The 22,339-nt window shown below is 40.2% G+C and overlaps 2 protein-coding genes and 1 pseudogene across 5 annotated transcripts in view; 1 reads left to right on the top strand and 2 right to left on the bottom strand.

Annotated features, from left to right (window-relative positions):
- LOC127655850 (nuclear factor 7, brain-like) overlaps positions 1 to 5,418 on the top strand; it is a 15,232-nt gene extending 9,814 nt beyond the window's left edge. The window contains exon 6 of the mRNA XM_052143867.1: positions 4,774 to 5,418. Coding sequence (XP_051999827.1) covers positions 4,774 to 5,306 — 533 coding nt within the window. The 3' untranslated portion in view covers positions 5,307 to 5,418. The remainder of the gene's footprint in view (positions 1 to 4,773) is intronic.
- Positions 5,419 to 11,797: 6,379 nt separating this feature from the next.
- On the bottom strand, positions 11,798 to 17,902 carry LOC127655854 (uncharacterized; annotated as a pseudogene).
- A 2,102-nt stretch (positions 17,903 to 20,004) lies between these two features.
- The window catches only part of setdb1b (SET domain bifurcated histone lysine methyltransferase 1b), a 31,712-nt gene continuing 29,377 nt past the window's right edge, over positions 20,005 to 22,339 (bottom strand). For all 4 annotated transcript variants that reach the window (XM_052143853.1, XM_052143854.1, XM_052143855.1 and 1 more), the window contains 2 exons: positions 20,885 to 20,973; positions 20,005 to 20,608 (listed from right to left, as the gene is read on the bottom strand). In XM_052143853.1, the coding sequence (XP_051999813.1) occupies positions 20,491 to 20,608; positions 20,885 to 20,973 (207 nt within the window). In that variant the 3' untranslated portion in view covers positions 20,005 to 20,490. The remainder of the gene's footprint in view (positions 20,609 to 20,884; positions 20,974 to 22,339) is intronic.

Raw genomic sequence — 22,339 nt, 5'->3', positions numbered from 1 at the left:
TTTCTAAGAACTATTATTGACCGCATATACAAACAAATCTACCTTTCTTCAATGCAACATTTTATTTTCATAATAAAATAAATTATTAAACATTACAATCTCCCCCAAACTGCACTAAGTTACAGGATCTTCTCTCACTTAAACAACTCTCAAAATAAAGTGCTCTGTGACTGGAAAGAGGCTAACAAAACAATTCCAAAGTGTCCAATATGCTCAACTCACGTTAGATGTCCAAATATCAGTTGTAAAACTGAGCACTGCTTCGGGAACGGCTTGTAATACCTGTCAACACTCCCGTTTTCCCCGGGAGTCTCCCGTTTTGTTATTTATCCCAAAAAACTCCCGTAATTTGTATGGCCCAAACCACGTTATATGAATAATCACATCAAAATATTATTCCAAGGTTGTCCATTTGCCAGATCTTGAATGAAACGCATTCTACTCACACAATCGACATACACATTACAAATCATTTATGACCTCAACCTGGCAACCTACAACCCATTTGCCCTGTTGATATCTGCACAGGCAGTAGACACGGGATGTTAAATCAAGCATCACTGGTAGATGGGAGGAGAAGACTCAGCTGGTGCTCCGGTGAAAAAAACTAAATATACATGTACATTTAACAACAGCTGGATGGAAGAATTTAATTTCATATCCCGAAGCCATATCGACAATGCCCACACCTTTTGCAATGTGTGTGTCGCACTGATTTTAATATCGGACACGGTGGGAAAAATTACGTTACTCGGCACATTAAATCACAACGGCACAATACGTATAGTATTTAGCCTACCTCTGCCATCCAGCACCCCACTTCCCCTCTCCCGGATTTGTGTACCCAAATGTTGACAGATAACAGGCTGCATGTGTGACATGACACGAGAGTAAACAACTCGGGCAACGCGACGTCGGAAAATAACCACCTACTCTGTATCGAGGAAATTTATCAGATTTCTGAACCCTCTGTCCTCAACTATGGAGAACAGCTGGTCATCCAGGGCCATGAATTCCATAATTTTCCTCGTAATTGCTTTGCTCTTTTCGCTGCTCATTCCAAGGAATGATAGGAGAGGCTGCTGACTTGTGGCTGGCTCTGAGCTCTGGCTAGCTTTAGCCACTTTCACTTTTTAGCTTCTTTTTTAAAATGGGCATTTTCAGCTGGGTGATGGTGTTTTAAATGTCTAATTAGGTTTGTTGTTCCGAAAGTTATTGTGGTGGTTCCCCCATGGTTTACTTTGGCCTTCCAATTATTACACATTTCGAACTTTATGTATTCTTCACAGTGATGATCTTCCACGCCAAAGACATGTTTACATGCGGCTGTGGTGTTATTGCCTGCGTTGCCGGACCGGCTTGGAATCGGAAAGAAGTGAGGCTGACCGGCCGGTCACCGGTCCGGCCGAGCATGCGGAAAATCGGCTAATTCCGGTCCCTGGCCGGTCGATCGGTGCATCTCTAGTTTTAAATGTTCATGAGATGGATAGCCTGAGGGAAAATCTGTTACTGTGCCTGACGGTTCTAGTGCTTAGAGCTCTATAGCACCTGCCAGAAGGTAACAGTTCATAAAGGTAGTGGGCTGGGTGATTGTGGTCCAGAGTGATATTTCCAGCCCTTTTCCTCACTCTGGAAGTGTACAGTTCTTGAAGGGAGGGCAGGGGGCAACCAATAATCATCTCAGCAGGCCGAACTGCCCTTTGTAGTTGTCTGATATCTGATTTCGTAGCTGAACCAAACCAGACAGTTACTGAATTGCAGAGGACAGACTCAATGACTGCTGAGTAGAACTGGATTAGCAGCTCCTGGGGCAGGTTCAACTTCCTCACCTTCCTGGCGAAGTAAGTACAACCTCTGCTGGGCCTTTTTCACAATGAACGTTACAATTATATAGCGCTTTTCTGACACTACACACAAAGCGCTTTACACAGTGAACAGGGGACTCTCCTCAACCACCACCAGTGTGCAACATCCACCCGGATGATGCGCCAGCAGCCATACTGCACCAGTATGCTCACCACATACCATTAGTGGAGAGGAGATTTATAGAGCCAATTAATGGATGGGGATTATTAGGAGGCCATGAATGAGAGGGGGAGGGGGGAGGGGGCACCAGACTCTTTAAAAGAAGTGCCCTGGGATTTTTAATGACCACAGAGTGTCAGGACCTCAGATAACGTCTCATCCAAAGGACGTACAGTACAGTATAGTGTCCCCATCGCTATACTGGGGCATTAGGACTCACACAGACCACAGGGTGAGCACCCATGCTGGCCTAATGACATAGGAGTCAATGTGGGTCTCCCACTACAGGTCCTGTGAGATTGTAGTACCCAGGAACATGAATGACTCCACTGCTGCCACAGTGCTGTTTAGAATGCTGAGCATTGGTGTTGGGGTGTTACTCCTAAAGTCCACAATCATCTCCACTGTTTTGAGCGTGTTGAGCTCCAGGTTGTTCAATCACCTGAGCCAGCTTTTCAACCTCCTATCTGTATGAAGACTCATTGTCATCTTTGATGAGGCCATTGACAGTGGTGTCGTCTGCAAACTTCAGGAGCTTGACAGAGGGGTCCTTGGTGATGCAGTCATTGGTATACAGGGAGAAGAGTAGTGGGGAAAGCACACATCCCTGGTGGGCAACAGTGCTGATCGTACATGTGCTGGAAGTGAATTTCCCCAGTCTCACTAGCTGCTGCCTGTCTGTCAGAAAGCTGGTAATCCACTGACAGATAGATGTGGGAACAGCCAAACTGAAGTCCACAAAAGGATCCTTGCATATGTCCCTGGTCTGTCCAGATGTTGCAGGATAGGATGCAATGTGCCAGCTCCTGAACCTGTAGAATATGAACCAGACAGTGATCATGGAGTCCCAAAGCTGCTCTCTGGAAAGAGCGATATGCATCCTTTAATGTTGTGTAGCAGTGATCCAGTACGTATATTTCTGTCTCTGGTTGGGCATATAATGTGCTGTCTGTATTTTGGCAGTTCAGGGGTGAGGTTGGCTTTGTTAGAATCACAGAGAATAATAATAAGTGAGTCTGGGTTTTGTTGGTCTGTGTCTGTGATCTGATCTGCCAGCTGTTGCAGCGCTGCGTTCACGCGGTATGTACACACTCACCAGAATAAATGAGGAAAAGTCCTGTGGCGAGTGGAAAGGCTTACAGTTGATAAAGAGTCCTTCCAAATTAGGACTACACATCTTCTTTACCGTTGTTACATCTGTACATCAACTTTCATTGATGCGAAAACATGTTCCACTGCCTCTCGTTTTCCCCATTAACTCTGCAATGTTATCCGTTCTGAATAGCTGGAAGCCTGGCAGATGTAATGCGCTGTCTGGAATGGCTTCACTCAGCCAGGTTTCTGTGAAGCACAAGGCAGCAGAGTTTGAAAAGTCTTTGTTTGTATGGGTGAGGAGATGTAGTTCATCCATTTTGTTAGGAAGAGAGATGAGATTCGCTAAATGAATACTTAGCAGAACTGTTCGAAAGCCGCACTGTCTGAGCTTGACCAGCGTGCTGGCTCGCTTCCCTCGCTTGTGTCTCATAGCACGCTTTAACAACACAGCTGTGCCTCTGAATAATATTTCAAGCAAAACATCCGAATAGTCCAAAAACAGGAACAAATTTTCTGGTATGTGCTGCTGAATGTTCAGCGGTTCGTCCATGGTAAAACTGACTGGAAATAAATTACTAAACACACAACAAACAAATCAAAACAACAAAAGTATTGGAGAGCTCCACACTGAGGTGGCTATCCGTGGCACCATCTTGAGAAAGACATAATCAGCCATTGAAGTCATGATTTGATTGACTGATGTCATGGATGAACAGCTCTATTAAACCCATAGTTGTAGTGCCTCTAGCATTTTATCTGGAAACTGCAGGGAATTATACATGGAGACACATAAATCAAGTTTAGCAAAAGTGTATATAGAGTCCCGTTTTCATCATGAGACCAGTTTGCATTTTAACTTGACTAAAACCAGTTAATTTTGACCCTACTACATGAAGCGATTTTTTTTAGGCTCCCTGACATACATACAGTAGCCTAGTTTCCATCCACTTTTCGTGCTATATTATCGACAAAGTGAAAATGTGTAAAACAAATTTAGCGAAATTTGCCATCTTCAGCCTGTTTCCATTCAAATGGACTTTTATCGATAAAAACGGTCTGCGTGATGACGTCATGCCTAAAAAACACTTTGTCACATAAGTTTTGGTTTATCGCAAAATAAATCTGCTCTTAAGCCGTTTCCATACAGAAATGTGTGTTTATCGCCAATTCACCTCCTAAGTTTTGGTAAATTGGATGAGAGTATTGAGACAGTGACGACATCTCCATCAGTTACAACTGAACATTCAATGAATGCAAATTAAAGTTTTATCTTGAATTTCTTAAAATAGAGAGCCCAAAAGACTATCTATAAAACAAAGAATGTATTGTGTACTTAAAATGGTTGAATTCATTGCAGAAATTTTATATCTCAGGTTAGTGGTTTAGAACTGAAAGAATGTTTGAGGAATATCAATAAAGTGCTGCCTTTCGAGGGGCCGTTCACACTGAACATGTCCTTGCTTTTTAAAAAGCTAGATGGGGTCTAACCAGACAGCAAAAAAACAGCCCCTGTCAAAGACCACCATCTAACGAATGGTTTAAAACATCTGAGCTATACTAATGAAAAGAAAATATTAATTATGATCAGTGATACTGATGCGAGTATTGTTCAACAATCCATTCTGAACACAAATGTTCAACCTTTGTCTGTAGTTCCAGAGTGCTTGACACTGAAAGATCCTGGAGATTCATATTTAAAAGTGTCTCCAGAGGGCACCGGAATCCGCCAAGCTGACAGAATGTCTGGTCTTTATAAATACTTCAACCCTGGTACTGTTTCAGTGGAAAACTTCCAAGCTGGCCAGCACTACTGGGAAGTAGAGGTCGGGAAAAAGCAAGACTGGACAGTTGGAATAAAAATGGGAACAGAAAAACAGAAAACAAAGTCAGCAGAGCAAGAGATCCAGCTCCACCTTAAACACAATAAAGGATATGTGCTGTCTTGTAATGGAGAGGACACTCCATTAAGTACCAGTGACAAACCAAGGAAAATAGGGTTGTATCTGGACTGTGAAAGAAAACAGGTGTCATTCTATAATGCTGAAAGCATGTCTCTGTGGGCCCAAAGAAACTACAGCTCAAAGCAGCCTTGTTGTCTCAGTCTGGTGCCAGGGCTTTATCTAGATGGAATGAACAGTGACCCTCTCACTGTGTGCTTATATGGATCTAACCCTGGCAAACACTAACATGTTGGCCCAATTCAGCAATTGTTGCACATTCTCTTTGGCATGATATGTCATGTTATAAAACACTTCTGATGTCAGGCTGATTGAGATAAACGGGCCTTCAAAGATAAGATTGTGTGTGTGTATATGTACATTTTATATATATATATATATATATATATATATATATATATATATATATATATATATATATATATAATATATATATATAAATAATGGGTTGGGGTCTTTGCATGGAGGTTTCATTTGACAGAAAGTAAGGCAAGATCTACTTTTCGCCCTTTGTTCGATGTTCATTGCAATTCTTTTGATAAAAAGAAGATTTTTTTTCTTTTTTTTCTTGGCTGTCTAAGTTAATGTAATTGCCTATCAATGGTGTAGTAGTTCCATAAAAATCGTATTATTATAGAAATGCAAAACTGTATAAACATTCAACAAAAATGTTTCACATGGCTACATGAAGTAACCTCTGCTGTTCAGAACTGTGTCATACTGTATGTGCATCCTTGTTATCCCTGTAATAAGTGTACTATAAGTTGCTTCAGATAAATTCATCTGCTAAATGACTACTTGCATCATGATGGAATAAACTATGATTTAAGCCTCTGATCATGTCAAACCCAGCCGTGGCAAAACCAACTTTGCAGGTTAGAAGTTTAATTCTTATAACAAAATCTCCAGATATAATAGGCAACAGTTATCCTATAGAACAGGCTTATATTTGTATTTTGTATTCTAAATTACACTTCAGTTAATCTATAGTATAGTAACAAAGTAGTATTGCTTTATGTATCAGCTTTACAGTTCTTTCTGTATTTGTTGCAGAACAGAATTTCATGTTTCTGTTTGACTAACATTTTAATAATTCTGACTGTTTCACTAGGCTCCTTTGTGTGTGTGTGTGTGTGTGTGTGTGTGTGTGTGTGTGTGTGTGTGTGTGTGTGTGTTCCACAGAAGAAGGACAGTCATATGGGTTTGGAAGGGTGAGTAAATGATGACAGAATTTTTACTCAGGCTGTCCAAGGACCAAATAATTATTCCCATCATTTTACGGTTACATTTATTCATTTACCAGATGCTTTTATCCAAAGCACATTACAAAATGAGGAAGGATACAAATAAGCGATTCATCTTAAGGACACGACAGTCACACAAAAAGTGAATTACAAAGTTTCAATTGCATTAGACAATTACTAGAGATTAGAGTGCAACAAGAAAGTTTTTATTTTTTATATTATTTTGAGTGTATGGTCAAGTGCTCATAAAAAAAGTTGTGTATTTAGCCATTTTTTGAAGACCGAGAGGAAGTCTGCTTCACAAATGGAGTTGGGAAGATCATTCCAAAAGTATAGAAAATGACAATTATTCCCCACATACTTTGGTTTTGTGACCAGGACAGTGATATTTTGAAATGTACCGATTTCCAATGAGAAAATGGGCAAATTTGTGTCTTTACGTTCACAAAATGTCAGAAAAAACAACATATGAATCCAAATTAACATGTATTTATACAAAATTAATACAAAAATGACTACAAAATATTTAGAAGTGAGTCGTTTTTCAAGATATATGATTATACTGTAAATCACTTTCACGAATCAGCCCCCAAATGTAGTCTCCCATCATGTTCTCATTATACTGTCCTTGGTAGCGGCGTTTAAAGTCCAGTATATCCTGATGGAAGCGCTCGCCTTACTCCTCCGAGTATACTCACATGTTCTCCTTGAATTAATCAAGATGAGCATCAAGCATATGGACTCTGTGGCACATCCTACAGCCCATTGTGCCGTAGTTCTCAGAGTCTCAACCAGCTCCACATAGTTTTCGGCCCTGTGATTGCCCAGGAAGCCCCGAACCACTGCGACAAATCTGTTCCAAGCTGCTTTCTCCTTACTAGTGAGCTTCTTGGGGAATTCATTGCACTCCAGGATCTTCTTCTGTGGTCCGACGAAGCCACAGTCTTTGACCTTTGCCTCAGACAGCTTAGGGACGAAGTCTTGAAGGTTGCTGACTCCTTATCTAGAGCTCTGAAAAATGACATTTACATTTACATTTATGCATTTGGCAGACGCTTTTATCCAAAGCGACTTACAGTGCACTTATTACAGGGACAATCCCCCTGGAGCAACCTGGAGTTAAGTGCCTTGCTCAAGGGCCCAACAGTGGCATCTTGGTGGTGCTGGGGCTTGAACCCCCATCCTCAGGGTCAGTAACCCTGAGCCTTAACCACTGAGTGGTGGCATCAGCATCTTCTGGGGATCCAACACTGGCTCCCACTTGGCGTTGTTCCTCCCCACAGAGAACTCGATCCGCTGTGGCCAGTCCTGCCTGTGGTAGTGCGCTTTGGTGTCCCTGCTGTCCCAAAGGCAAAGATAGTAAGTGAACTTGGTAAAACTGCCTTTGAGACCCATCAGGAATGCCACCATTTTGAAGTCTTCAATTACCTCCCAGCCGTACTCATCATACTTCAAGGCGTCCAGCAATGTCTTGATATGTATCCATGTAGGCAGCTGGAACTAAATTGAACTGGTGGGCTTAAGGCCCCTGTATTTTTATTACTATTTATATTACTGGAAAGTTCTAGAAGTTACTCCAAGTTTACTCAGCACTGAATCTATCTGGAATGTTCTGGAAAACCAGCACATTTCAAAATATCACCATCCTGGTCACAAAAGCAAAGTTTGTGGGGAATAATAGCCATTTTCTATACTTTTAAGGCATAAGCAATTAGGAACAAAAAATATACAGTAAATTAAAAAAATTGTTACACGGTGTATTTCATAATTTTTTAAATGTTTCAAATGTATGTAGCTAATTTGAATCCCAGTTTTGTTCAAGGTGATTAAATCAAAAATAAAATAATGATAATAATAATAATAAGTTAAAGGATAGCATTTGGGGTAAAAAGCCCCCTGCTGCAGGGGCTAAAGGCCCCCATAAAACACTTTGTTTTTCTTGTTGTGGGAACAGATTTGATATAAAGAATTTTCAAAGTGGGCTCACTCAGCTGGATTGGCTGCTCCAATTACAATGGAAATTCATTTGTTTATCAAATACTTGAGACTGTACCAAATGGTCACACTATCATTCTGTTTGAGGAAAAGATAGAAATGATTGTAGTCTCATTGACATATCTGATTCAAAAATGTCATGCTGGCTCATCATGCAGGGGATGATTGTTAGTGAAAAAAAAGTGTCATGAGAAAAATAAACTATATTATTTGCAAAATAAACAGGTCTTAAATCAAAGTTCTCGATCAGCTGTTTTATAAGCAGTGCAAACCACTGAAATAATACTTAGTTGTTTATGAGGTATTGATCCTTTATGCCTTGGTGTCTGCTCTGAGTTTGGGGCAGTAACTGGATTGCTGTTATTCTAGCTAATGCATGGAGGATGGATTTTAGTTCAGATGGGACAAATTTTACAAATACAAAATTCATATTTTAATGAACCAGTAAAAAAATAAAGAACCCAGTTTTTGAGAGCCATTGCAAAACACTGAAGTGAGAAGGTCTGATTACCTGAGAAATATAGGGATTATGTGCCTTGTGTGGGAGTTACAGGTGTGCTCAGGACAGAGTTTGAGGTGGTGACTGGAATTAGTGTTGTTGTATCAGCTGCTGAAATATAAGATGTAGAACATGAATGTTAGTTCAGATGCATCATATGGTACTGTAGGACATAAACATAATATTTTAATACTCAGTCTTCACATTAAATACAAAGATAAATATGCTTTTCTCAAGTTTCTGTTTAATCATAATTGTAAATTGTGACTACACACACCCGACCCCCAATCGGGCTAATCTATGGAAGCCCTGAACCGCACGGTGTAAAAAAAAAGTGGAAAAAAAAATGGTGTCTCAGTCCTTTCCTAGACAGTTGTAATGTATAATTGTAATGTAAAATGCTCATCCCAAACAAATTGGTGAGGGGTGAGGACTCACCTATAGTATCGCTCCCAGGGTTCCACCATTATTGGTCTAATGAATCGAATGGGAGTGACCAAAATTCCAACATCTGACAATCTCAAATCAATTCTCCTCCAAGTTGCCCACAAACAGTTGACCCAGCAACCAAAGTATGTGCTCGACAACATACAACAGAAGGTGCAGGCCAAATCTTAAAAGACATTTTCATTTGTCAATCAGAATCTTAAAATGTGTGATGACAAGAATCCAAGCACTAGAAAAATGCTGCAGTTGATCAAAGCCACCCCAAACATCCTCAGAAAATCTGAGCTTTCAGCTGTTTTTCAGAAATAAAGATTGTTTTTACTTCACTGGAAGGTCTGGCGAGACGTCCTGTGGCACACACTTGTGGCTCTGTCCTTGAGTTGCCAGTCACCTACACGTCATATGCAGAGTTGTGTACTGAATTTGAGAACATTATTTCAAACAAGAGTTGCTTTTTCATGGACATTGCATAAAAACAAGCATAACAACATCACTGTCAGGTGAAAATATAAATACATGATACACTAAGAGTGGTTTTGAAAAGAAAGCAACAGATATGTTTTCATTGTTGTTACAGTTAAATGTTTAAAGTTTCAAACAACATTTTTAACAATCTTTGTTAACCTGCTTGTTCAGATTAAACACTGAAAGTTTTAAAGTCATGTACCTACTTTTGTACATCATGTTATATACAAGCAGTGTATATATATGTACAAGCACTGTTATACTTGTACATTACTGTTATTACTGTAAGTTTCTATTTAAAATATCCATTGTTGTTTCCATAACAAAAATTACAGTGTGAATGTAGCAGTTAGAACAGTTTTATTTTCTATTGACGCAACACATAGATGACATTTCCAACAGTTGATGTTTGCTAAACAGTACCTGTAGTGTACTGCAATGAAGATGCAAAAATCAATAATCGTTTAGAGTGACAGTACACTTAAGGGACTTAAGGCTAGTCCCTTAAGTATTAGCAAGCAAGTTAAGACTTTATCTGAAGCCGGGCTAAATGAGTAAACACTGTTACTGCACTTCTGACATGGAAATCAGACCCTCAGTCACTTCAGTATAAACAAGGAATAGTGTACAGATTAAGTAGGAAAAACACATCAATTTAACATTTTGGTTATGTCAGCAGGCTATAAAAATACAAAGAATAAAAGTAGAATAAAATCCCTCATTTCAAACCCTCTCCTTGTACGTCATCTTGTAACACGGATGACCGCTGCTTATAACCCTCTTTACATATCAAAACATTCTCAGAAAGAAAAGACAGACCTCATTTTAACACATTTCACAGTAGCTCTCGCTCAGTACTTGTATCATCATATTTGTGTTCATCATCCTCTGGATAGACTGTCATCTTTACCAATTGAACAGACATCACTGCTTTAACCAGTCTCTGTACTGAGCTGGAAACACACAGTGGAGCGGAGGGGGGTGGGGCCATGTCGGAATATCACACGTCCGGTCCCCAATTGGCCTGATGAGGCGCGCGAGGGATAAAGGCGGCCAGTGAAGATGGTTAGAGAGAGAGAGAATTACGGGCATGTCCGTCATGTGTGTGTGTGTTTGTTTATGCTTTGGTTTAAGTTTTCATTAAAATTATGATTTATGTTGACAAGCCGGTTCTCGCCTCCTCCTTGCCCATCCTTTAACTGTGTTACATTGGTGCCGAAGCCCAGGAAGGAGGAGGGATGCCCGTCGCAGAGTCCTCGACACTGCCATCCACCCTGGGGAGAGCCGCTGCCATCTGCCGGGTGACGGAGTAGCCCGACCGCCCTGATGCGGTGAACGGCCGCCGTCTGCAGGGCGAGTGGGGACTGGATTCCCCGACCTCCTGGAGCCGCTGCCAGGGGCGGAGGAGTGCCCTGCCGTCCCCCAGAAACGCAGAGGGGTCGAGTGAAGACCGCCGTCTGCGAGGGGAGGAGGGAAGTAACTCCCCGATCGCCTGGAGTGGTAGGGCCGCTGCCAGGGGCGGAGGAATGTCCCCAGGTGCCGCCAGAAAAGCGGAGGGGCATTCTGTCCGCTGGGGGTCGGAGATTTGACTCCGGTTCGCCCGGAGAGGAGCGGCTGTTGTCCGCCAGAGAGTGTGGAGGAGTGTTCGAGGACCACGCGATGGTACATCAGGGAACCGATGAGTGAGCTTTTTCTCTCTCTCTCCTCTCTCTCTTTCGCACCGTGTTGGCCTTTTTCCTCGCCTATTTTGTATTTGTTGTTGTTGTTTTTTCCCCTCCTGTCTCCTCCCAGGTCGAGGAAGGCGGGGATGACCACACGGGATGCAAGATACACCCCGCCCCAGGGATGGGGGGGGGGGGGTGTACGTCATGCCGGTGGCACCCCGGCCTGAGATAACACCGGGAGGAGTATGGAGAGGAGGGGGGTGGGGCCGTGTCGGAATATCACGCGCCCGGTCCCCAATCGGCCGGATGAGGTACATGAGGGATAAAGGCGACCGGTGACAATGGTTCGAGAGAGAGAGAATTACGGGCATGTCCGTCGTGTGTGTGTTTGTTTATGCTTTTGGTTTAAGTTTTCATTAAAATTATGATTTATGTTGACAAGCCGGTTCTCGCCTCCTCCTTGCCCATCCTTTAACTGTGTTACATTGGTGCCGAAGCCTAGGAAGGAGGAGGGATGCCCGTCGCAGAGTCCTCGACACTGCCATCCACCCTGGGGAGAGCCGCTGCCATCTGCCGGGTGACGGAGTAGCCCGACCGCCCTGATGCGGTGAACGGCCGCCGTCTGCAGGGCGAGTGGGGACTGGATTCCCCGACCTCCTGGAGCCGCTGCCAGGGGCGGAGGAGTGCCCTGCCGTCCCCCAGAAACGCGGAGGGGTCGAGTGAAGACCGCCGTCTGCGAGGGGAGGAGGGAAGTAACTCCCCGATCGCCTGGAGTGGTAGGGCCGCTGCCAGGGGCGGAGGAATGTCCCCAGGTGCCGCCAGAAAAGCGGAGGGGCATTCTGTCCGCTGGGGGTCGGAGATTTGACTCCGGTTCGCCCGGAGAGGAGCGGCTGTTGTCCGCCAGAGAGTGTGGAGGAGTGTTCGAGGACCACGCGATGGTACATCAGGGAACCGATGAGTGAGCTTTTTCTCTCTCTCCTCTCTCTCTTTCGCACCGTGTTGGCCTTTTTCCTCGCCTATTTTGTATTTGTTGTTGTTGTTTTTTCCCCTCCTGTCTCCTCCCAGGTCGAGGAAGGCGGGGATGACCACACGGGATGCAAGATACACCCCGCCCCAGGGATGGGGGGGGGGGGGTGTACGTCATGCCGGTGGCACCCCGGCCTGAGATAACACCGGGAGGAGTATGGAGAGGAGGGGGGTGGGGCCGTGTCGGAATATCACGCGCCCGGTCCCCAATCGGCCGGATGAGGTACATGAGGGATAAAGGCGACCGGTGACAATGGTTCGAGAGAGAGAGAATTACGGGCATGTCCGTCGTGTGTGTGTTTGTTTATGCTTTTGGTTTAAGTTTTCATTAAAATTATGATTTATGTTGACAAGCTGGTTCTCGCCTCCTCCTTGCCCATCCTTTAACTGTGTTACAGACACGTTATAATGCATGGTAAACATAACAATATCAACAGTCCTATCATCGCAATTGGTAACACATTTTGAATCAGCCAATACCCCCATCCGCCCCAGAGATTCATAAACCAAGTAAACCATGTACTCTCAACATGTTCTGGCTCCTGTACGGCTTTTCTCATGTGTTCAATAACATTTGTGATGTTGTCGCTGTAATCTGGAATATTGAAACAACAAGAATGTGGCAAGGCGGCGGGCGGGGCCGGGTCATGATCCTATGCACCAGGTCCCGTATTAGGCTAATCATGCCTCCGTGAGGGTTAAAGGCTGACTGCATTGGTTCGTGCGGGAGAGAGAGATTGTTAACGGACATGTCCGTCATGTGTGTGTTTGTGTCTTCTTTTAAGTTTATCATTAAACTATTATTTATATTGAAAAGCCGATTCTCGCCTCCTCCTTTCCATTGAATACCTTTACACTGGTGCCGAAGCCCGGGAAGGAGGAGGGATACGCCATAGTAGAGTTCTCAACTACCGTCCACCCCAACGGAGCAGCCGCGGCCATCTGCCGGGGGACGAGGAGCCCAGCCGCCTGAACGAGGATGATGATCTTATGCTATATGGCTACACGATTAGAGGGTAACAGAATGTTAACAGATGTTGAATCAATCAGCTTTGACAATTCTGATGCAATGAAGTGACTCCCCCATCTCTTTTAAAGCCCACTCTACAGAAGAAAAAAAACATATTTTCATGGACTAGACCTAGTTTTGCATAATGAATGACTGTTTATTTGATTTATTTGTTTGTTCAAATAAGCATAAACTTCACTGCAGTCCTCCTGGGGTCCAGCTTTTGCTCCTCTGATGGAAGCATAAGTCACTTTATCATCAGAAAGAACCTGAAAGAACATCACAGATTTTATCAAACAATGTGAGGTGTTTATTGATTTATTTTAGATGTATTCAAATCTAGTAGAAATGCATATCAGAAGTGTAGTCATGAGAAGTTGCAATATGGTCTACTCACGTTGTTCTTTTTCATTTGTTTTGAACTGGAAGCAGTAACCTCACAATAAGTCACATCATCTGTCTGCCCCTACACATCAATAAAGAAAAGGTAATCAAATTGTGATACAATTGTAAAGCAATTATTTTTCACAGTGATGCAGTGTATTTTAAAAAATGACAGTCTGTCCGTTTTATAGTGGTATAAAAATAATTGATAGTTTTTAAAGATATATTTTGGTTGTGAACCCCTGCTCACAGAAAGACCTATCAATATGTTTGGCCATGTATCAAAATAGCCCTGAGTACTAGTATGGCTGTTTCTCCTACAAGTTTGTGAAATTAATAAATATGTTTTGCAGAGGCATAAAGCAGATGTGGCATGTGTGAGTAAGTCACATATGGACAGTGGTTATTTCCCCAGGATCAGTCACTTATAGACAATATGAATTTGTAAAATTAATAAAGTTTTATTATTCACGTACATTGGCGCTTGGAGTTGTAGGAATGGAAATGTTGATCGTTTCATAGGTCCCCTTATATTCATTCTTATGTGTGACCTTTAGACAAGAAACAGTTATAACTTGATGAATTATACATATATTGAACATTAAAAGACAATCATTAAATCGAAGTCATTGATATTACAAAACTTACCACAGAGTGTCAATCCCTTTTCTGTTTTCTGAAAAAAGTGATGTACAATGTAATATAAATATATATGATTAAACGGACATAAAACACAGAATGTCTCCAATGCCAATGTAATTCATTTTTAATGCCTCAATTTTAAAACAACACTTTTAGTGCAGCATTAAAATTATTATTATTTTAATTATTAAAAATTATTTTAAATGCCCCCCCTTATAACTCATTGATATCTCTTTACCAAAACATTTTCACTTTTCTATGACACAAACATTACATTTTCTTAAAAAGTTAAGGTTAAAATACTCAAACAATATGTGTGTTAACATGATTTTAGTGTGATAGTCACTTACTAACCATTTCTGTGGAAAATTATAGCCAATTTTACAACTTTGTTGCCATGACGATGTAATGTCAACAAACCCCTAAAATAACTAAAAATGGTGATTTAAAAATTTTACAGCTCAAATAATACACAAGTTAACAGAATACATTATAGATTATAAGTTTTTTTATTTTATTTCTGCCTTTAAACCCTCCAAAAATTGGCCCTATTCACTTCCATTATAAGTGCCTCACTGTAAACTTGATTTTTGCTTTTTTTTAAAGAAAAGGAGGGACAAGTAGAAATACATTTTTGTGGTAATCAACATTATGCCACAAATTTTGTAGATGGAGCTTAATTTGTATTGTACCAGGAATATTCCTTTATTTGTTACAAAGGATAAAATATAAAAACTCACCAGCTCTTTTTCTACAAATCACAAGGAGAACAACAGCAGGAATGAGAACAGCTAATGCAGCAATCACAACAACAATCACAATTACTGAGGGACAGAAGACAGAAAGACACATTCAAATACACAGGAGAGTGTATATAATTTGTAATATTGTTTTGTAACTATGCTGGCAGGCAATGACGGGCAGATAAAGAGACGATGAAGTGAAGATGAACCCAAGTGCAGTTTTATTTTACAAACGTGGAAACCAATAATCCTAATATTAAATGTGAACAAAACATGACTAGACTTAAACTTGAGTAGACTAGAACAAAACAACAACGTTACATTCACAATACCTGACAAGAGTCAATGGCAAACATGAGGGCTTAAATACACAAACTTGGGTAACAAGACAACCAATGAACAGACAGAACTATAAACAAGATAACAAGATTATTAAACTAAACCAATGACAAACTAGAACTGATAACAAAGTAATCAAACAATGAAAACAAGACACATGAACAGGGGAAACACATGACAAGATCACATGAGGGAGCAGGAAATCATATGACAAGGAACAAACATGGCATGGAAACAGGAATACTTTTCAAAATAAAAGACATGAACAAAAACACATCTAGCTGTGATACAAATAAAGGAAAATAAATATAACTAATGACAAACTATATCTGAGCCTGGAACTCCACCTCACCACCAGAGGTCGGCTAGACTTTTTGATCTTCGTGATCATTGTTCTCAAGTCTTTAACATTTCATATTTAACCGTTTAAATACAGTAACTGTTGTAACTTTACAACTGTATCATGTAATTCTTGCCTGGTCTTGGGCTAGTTCTCTCATTTTTATATTTAATTTGTTTGGCTGTTTTGGAGTGCCCAGAGGATTTTGACGCTGCTCTTTCTCTCTGTTCTGAATGTTGCGGTGCTGGACATCGTCTGCACATTCTAATAATGATGCCCAGAACATTTCCGGTTGGAAACAGACGTTGTTTGGGATCTCATTGGAAAACAACCTGCATTATATCATCATCACTCTGTATAATTTTTTAGTCTAGACAAAAAGGATAACAACTGAATTCTAAGACATATTTTATTAAAGATTGCACATGAATTTTGTGATAAGCTGTTATCTGTCTCTTTACCTCTCCAGAAAATAATAAATAAAATCATTCAATGAAACCATGAAGGTGAGAAAGATGATTATGTACCTTGGTTAGGTGTTACTGACGTGTCAAGTGGACCTATAGAAGTAGAAAGTTAGTTTAGATGCATCATACTGTAGAATATGACAATTATACTTGATCATCTCATTACTTACTCAGTTACAAGTTTGTCATTAACGAGTTTGAGTTCATTTATTATTATTTACAACAGCAGTTGTTGGGCTGTTACCATTTAACCACAAGTTATCTGAAGCGATGCTTTGAATTAAGGATACTTCTGGCAGAGTGAAACACTGTGAACTGCAGCTCTTGTAATTATAGTTTGTCCAGACTGAATGACATTAATAGTCCTTTGTGTTATTGACATTACGAGGGCTGCTAATATTGATTTATGAAATTGTATTTACTTACCCAAATACTTGACAGTATAGCTGGCTGAGGTCTTAACTTCATTTCTCTTATTAACCTGACATCTCCACTCTGTGTTGTTATCTTAATTCAGGAGTGTTGTATTTAGAGTGATGATACAGTGTCCTGGTGATATCAGATATCTGGAGTTTGTCTGCAGATTAACACCAGCCTGATTCACCCAGATCAGCTGGATTCCCTCAGTATGGACCAAAATATCACAAGAGACTCCATCATGTGAATACAACTGACAGGAGAGAGTCACAGAGTTGCCTGGTCTTATCTCAGTCTGTGTGGATGATGGAAAGACTGAAACAGAAATTAAAACAGAAATGACACTGACTTCACTCATTTCAATGAATTTAAATAGAGACTCGTGTTTTTAAATGGGTTGTGTAAAAATAAAATGAACAGAAAAACCGACCATGAAGAAAATGCAGAAAAACTGTGGCATCACTTCCGTGCTTTTGTTTATTCACATATTGCAGGCAGATGTAAAGACCATAATCTTCTTTTGTTGCTTTATTGATCTTCAGAGAGCAGTCAGACCCCAGACTCAGTCTCTCATGTCTATTTATGTCAGACTTCTTCATCCCTCCAGCAACCGTTGAGGTTGTTGAATTTCTATTATAGTTCCATGTAGTTGAGGTGCAGTCAGAAAGAGCATTATTACAGGGCAGAATGACATCTTCACCAGAACTGTAGAACACACGAGTCTCTTCCTCTCCATTGATACCTGTCAGGAGTTGGGTGATAACTCTACATTAAAGAACAAATACACATACGGACATATGAAGACGCAAACAGTAAATTTGCTTTGCTTAGGCAGACGATAAACTGTTTTCCATATCAGGAATATGTTAGTTTAAATCACCTACATAGCCTACACTTGACATGAACAGAATTATGCATCAGACGAGTATGAGAGTACATTCAGTAATAATAATAATAAACATTTTTATAAAAGTATATTTCGGTTATTACTTTTGCAATTAAATGTGTTGTAGCCTACAACACACAGATTTATTTACCTGTGAAATGTGGACTGAGAATTATCAGTCCAAGCAGCCACATATAACACTTATTAGCCATCTCTCGATCAGTCCTTCTTTTCATTATTCGGCAAAAACTCTTCCTTTAAACATCACCCGCACCCATGCAGTGGATGTTAACTTCCTCTGATCTGATATAGTGTGTTTTATTTTGAAACCATGTCACAGTTGCAATTCAGTGACTATTAAGCTTGATTAAGTGTTCCTTCCACTTTTCATGTAACGTTTTGTTTCAAGTCAAATAAGTTATTTTGGCATTTAGCTGATGATTAAAAGCAGCTTATGGTACATACATAATCAGTTTCCTTGGACCAAAGTGAGGCTATAGTGCAAAATGACTAACCACAGTGGCTCAAACCTATACGACGGCATTTTTGTGCCACATAAAAAAAATAATGATAATATTAAAAAAAGATTCTGAGAATAAATTCATAATATTTTGATATTAAAGTCAAACTTTCGAGAATAAAGTTGTAGCATTACGAGATAAGTAATATTTCTAGAATAAATTCGGAATATTTTGAAAATGAAATCAAATGACCAGAAACGGCGCGTCATTATCACAAGGATAGAATGCCGAGTCAGCAGCTTCATCCATGCAGGAAATGGATGTGGATGATTTAGTTGAATCATACTTTAGTTAAGAATTTAGCAGCCAAATAAATCCTGTGTCATCTGTTGGCTCATCAGCACAAAGTTATTGGAATCCGGACACTGCAGCGTTTATGAATTGAATTGATTTTGGAGAAAGAACCAGACATAATTTCACACAGTCCCGCTCTGCATGGGTGATGTTTGAACTGGGTTTCCCGAAGCTCCAAGTTGAACATTAGTGGTTAAATTGTACTTACTACAGCACGTTTAAGCATTGTTACCACTTCATAGCTATGAACCACTCTTAAACCCATTAAGTGCAACTACATGTGTTGTTCTTGTATCTTTCGCAGTTTTATTAGATACAAAGGGACATTTAATAAATTATATTAATATATTTGACTATTGGAAAGTCATTGCACACGGATAAAAATGTGTTGAAAAATCACATTGAAATCAACAGGCACTCTCCGTAGTCGGTGCATGCGACGAAATAGGTCTAACGCCCGTTTCACACATACTCCGTGTGCAGTGCGTATGCGGTACAGGAGCAGCACGCGCTATAGTGCTTTCACATATGCTGCGTTTGCAGTGCGCTACTGATCCGCAGTTTCTGTGTGCCACAAAATCAAAAATGTGTAAGGAATTTTTATTTTTAAACCCAAACGTTAACTATGAGATTGTTTAAGGCATTGAAACAGTATGAAAATTCATTTTAATCAATGTGATTCTTTGTTTTACATGTAGTTCGAGTTGTTGACAGAAGAAAAGCTATCGCGCTATATCTGTTGCTAATAAGGAGAAGAATGAGACACATTTAGGGTAAAAAAAATCATATATAATGGCATTTTGCAACTTTTGGGACTATAATCATACTTTTTTGTTTTTCTTGACCCTGTAATTTAGTAACTGTATAACACATTAACTGTAATTATGCGTATATGATGAAATTATTACAGTTTCTTGACAATCTATGTCTATTTTAATGTGAACAATGCGCTGTCACTTTAATTCAGTGCGGTGCAACACAGCAAAAATAGACTCGGTCCGTAAACCATCGCTGCACTGCTGTATACGCAACGCAACTGGAACGGATCGATGGACTGCATCCGCGTGCAGTGTAAAAGCTCTAACCTGTTAACATGGGTACAGAAATAAATACGCAACGCATACGCACTGCAAACGGAGTATGTGTGAAACGGGCGTAAAGATAGATCTGCTTATTATATAACGATGCTTTTAGGAAACGTGCTGTAGTAAGTACAATTTAACTGAGACTTGGAGCTTCGGGAAACCCAGTTCAAACTTCACCCATGCAGAGCGGGACTGGGAAACGTCTGTCTGGTTCTCGTAAATTTGACTTCATTCTCGTAATTTTATATTTATTCTCAAAGTTTTTTCTTTTTTTTTTACCATGCACTAAGACGCCGTCGTACAAACCAAATAGAAAAGTGGTCAACTCAGGAAACTTGTGAAACTGATACTTGAGAAACAAGAACTTGTGGGTAACTGTCAAAAATCTTTTTTTAAAAATAGAGTATTAACATTTTGTTCAAGTGTATAAAAAAACTGCATGATATTTTTGGTCTTTATATGGAGAACTTTTCAACTTTATTCAAATTGAGACAAAAGTACAATTTTGTCCGTGTTCATAAGCTTGTTGACCAACAACTGCACATCTTAACAGTCACATACTAAGACAAAAACACAAAACTAGGAGTTTAAAAAAAGTATCCTCAACATCAAAACAATGTATTTTACAAAAGAGAAAACGTATGATTAAGCAAAAAGCAGGGAGATAAGATTGACAGATGTATGTAAAAATAAACCATATGGTGTGTGTGGTGGAAACCATACCTGGATAGATAAATGCCATGGTCTTATTTTGGACTTTAACCAGAAGAGCACAGTTGAGGGCATATGATCATGTACGTTTTACAGTTTTAACGAGTTCTAAACAAATGCCTCTTAATTCAGTGTCTTTTCAATTCACATCAGCACTACCAACTTCCATGAGCTCTAAGCAAGTTTTCACTAGGGCATCTAAAAAGAGGGGTACTGTTTGTGTGTGTGTGTGTGTTAGAGAAGTCGTCCTCTGCATTCTGTTGATCCACAGCAGCACAGAAGCTCCTTGCCTTCCACACTGCCTACTTCGTAGTTATAATCCCATGTCAGCTCCGTCCCTGCCCGGATTCGCCTGTCGAAATACATACAGATTAATACAAAGACTGTAAGAGACAGACAGACAGACAGACAGACAGACAGACACACACACACACACACAGATTAATACAAAGACTTTAAGAGACAGACATACAGATGTACACTAATAAATGTGCATATATGAAGTAATCTAATTAGAAGTCAATTTTAAGACTAACACACTCCAAATCATGGTAATCATTAGCATATATTTAATTGCACGCAACACAAATGCACAAACAAACAATATAATTGCTGGTGCCATGCTCACTTGCTAGCGAAGAAGGCCACCCAGGGGAAGCGCAGATCATGAGTGTCCACAAACACATTCTGGACAAACAGATTAGGGCTACAGCTATGCTGTGGAATAAAAACAGCAGACGAGAGGATATAAACAACAGTTCAGACCCGTTATCAAATATAACAATCCACAGGGTTGCCACACCATTTGACCAATGAATTTCCATGATTTGTTTAGGTCTTTTCCAATCGTTAGTTATTAATTATTTTAGAGCTGGGCATAGCAGGAAAAATATCCATTTGCTAAAGACATACAGTGCATACGGAAAGTATTCACAGCGCTTCACTTTTTCCACATTTTGTTATGTTACAGCCTTATTCCAAAATTGATTAAATGATTTATTTTCCTCAAAAAAAAGATTTCAAACAATCTTCTTTCACATTGTCATTGTGGGGTATTGTTTGTAGAATTTTGAGGAAAATAATGAATTTAATACATTTGGGAATAAGGCTGTAACATATGTGGAAAAAGTGAAGCGCTGTGAATACTTTCCGGATCCACTGTATTCATCACTTTTTAAAGTCGTGCCTTGCAAAAGTATTCAGAGCCATGACCAATTATCTCATATTACTGAATTACAAATGGTGCATTTCAATTTAATTCTTTTTGATATTTTATTTTAAAAAACTGAAACTCAAAATTAATTATTGTTAGGTGACATTGATATTTTTTTTATTATAAAAAACTAAAAATATCTTGCTTGTATAAGTATTCAACCCCAGTGCTGTTGAAGCTGCCAGGTTACACCGATGAAAGAAATTGCCCTAATGAGGACACAATTACTTTACCATTGGCATCCACCCATGAATCATTTAAGTTGCAATCACATTTTCTGGACAAAAAACACAATGTTGAACGATCATTGGTCAGGCTGTGAATGTTAAGGAAAATGAAGACCAAAGCGCATTCCACAGAAGTTAGAGATAAAGTAATAAAATGCATAGACAAGGAAAGGGTAAAAAAAATAATATCCAAATGTTTGGATATCCCAGTGAGCACAGTCAGATTAATAATCAGGAAATGGAAGCTGTACCACACCACCCAGGCACCGCCAAAAAGGCTGTCCCTCAAAACTCAGCGCTCTAACAAAAAGGAGACTTTTGAAAGAAGCCACAGAGAGGCCAACAATCACTTTGAAGGAGCTACAGATTTCAGTGGCTGGGAGTGGAATAGAGGACTGCATAACACTGGCCTGTATGGGAGGGTGGCAAGAAAGATGCCGATACTCAAAAACTACCATCTGAAAGCACGTCTGGGGTTTGTCAGAAAGCATGTGAGTGACTCAGCTGCGATGTGGAAGAAGGTTTTGTGGTCAGATGCGACCAAGATAGAGCTTTCTGGCCAAAACTCAAAGCGCTATGTGTTGCACACTTCCTATGCCTCAAGAAACACTGTCCCTACACTGAAGTATGGTGGTGGCAGCAT

The sequence above is a fragment of the Xyrauchen texanus genome, chromosome 15 (genome assembly GCF_025860055.1).
Source record: "Xyrauchen texanus isolate HMW12.3.18 chromosome 15, RBS_HiC_50CHRs, whole genome shotgun sequence".
NCBI lineage: Eukaryota > Metazoa > Chordata > Actinopteri > Cypriniformes > Catostomidae > Xyrauchen > Xyrauchen texanus.
The sequence above is the reverse complement of the archived record's forward strand: the minus strand, read 5'-3'. Positions and strand labels throughout refer to the sequence as shown.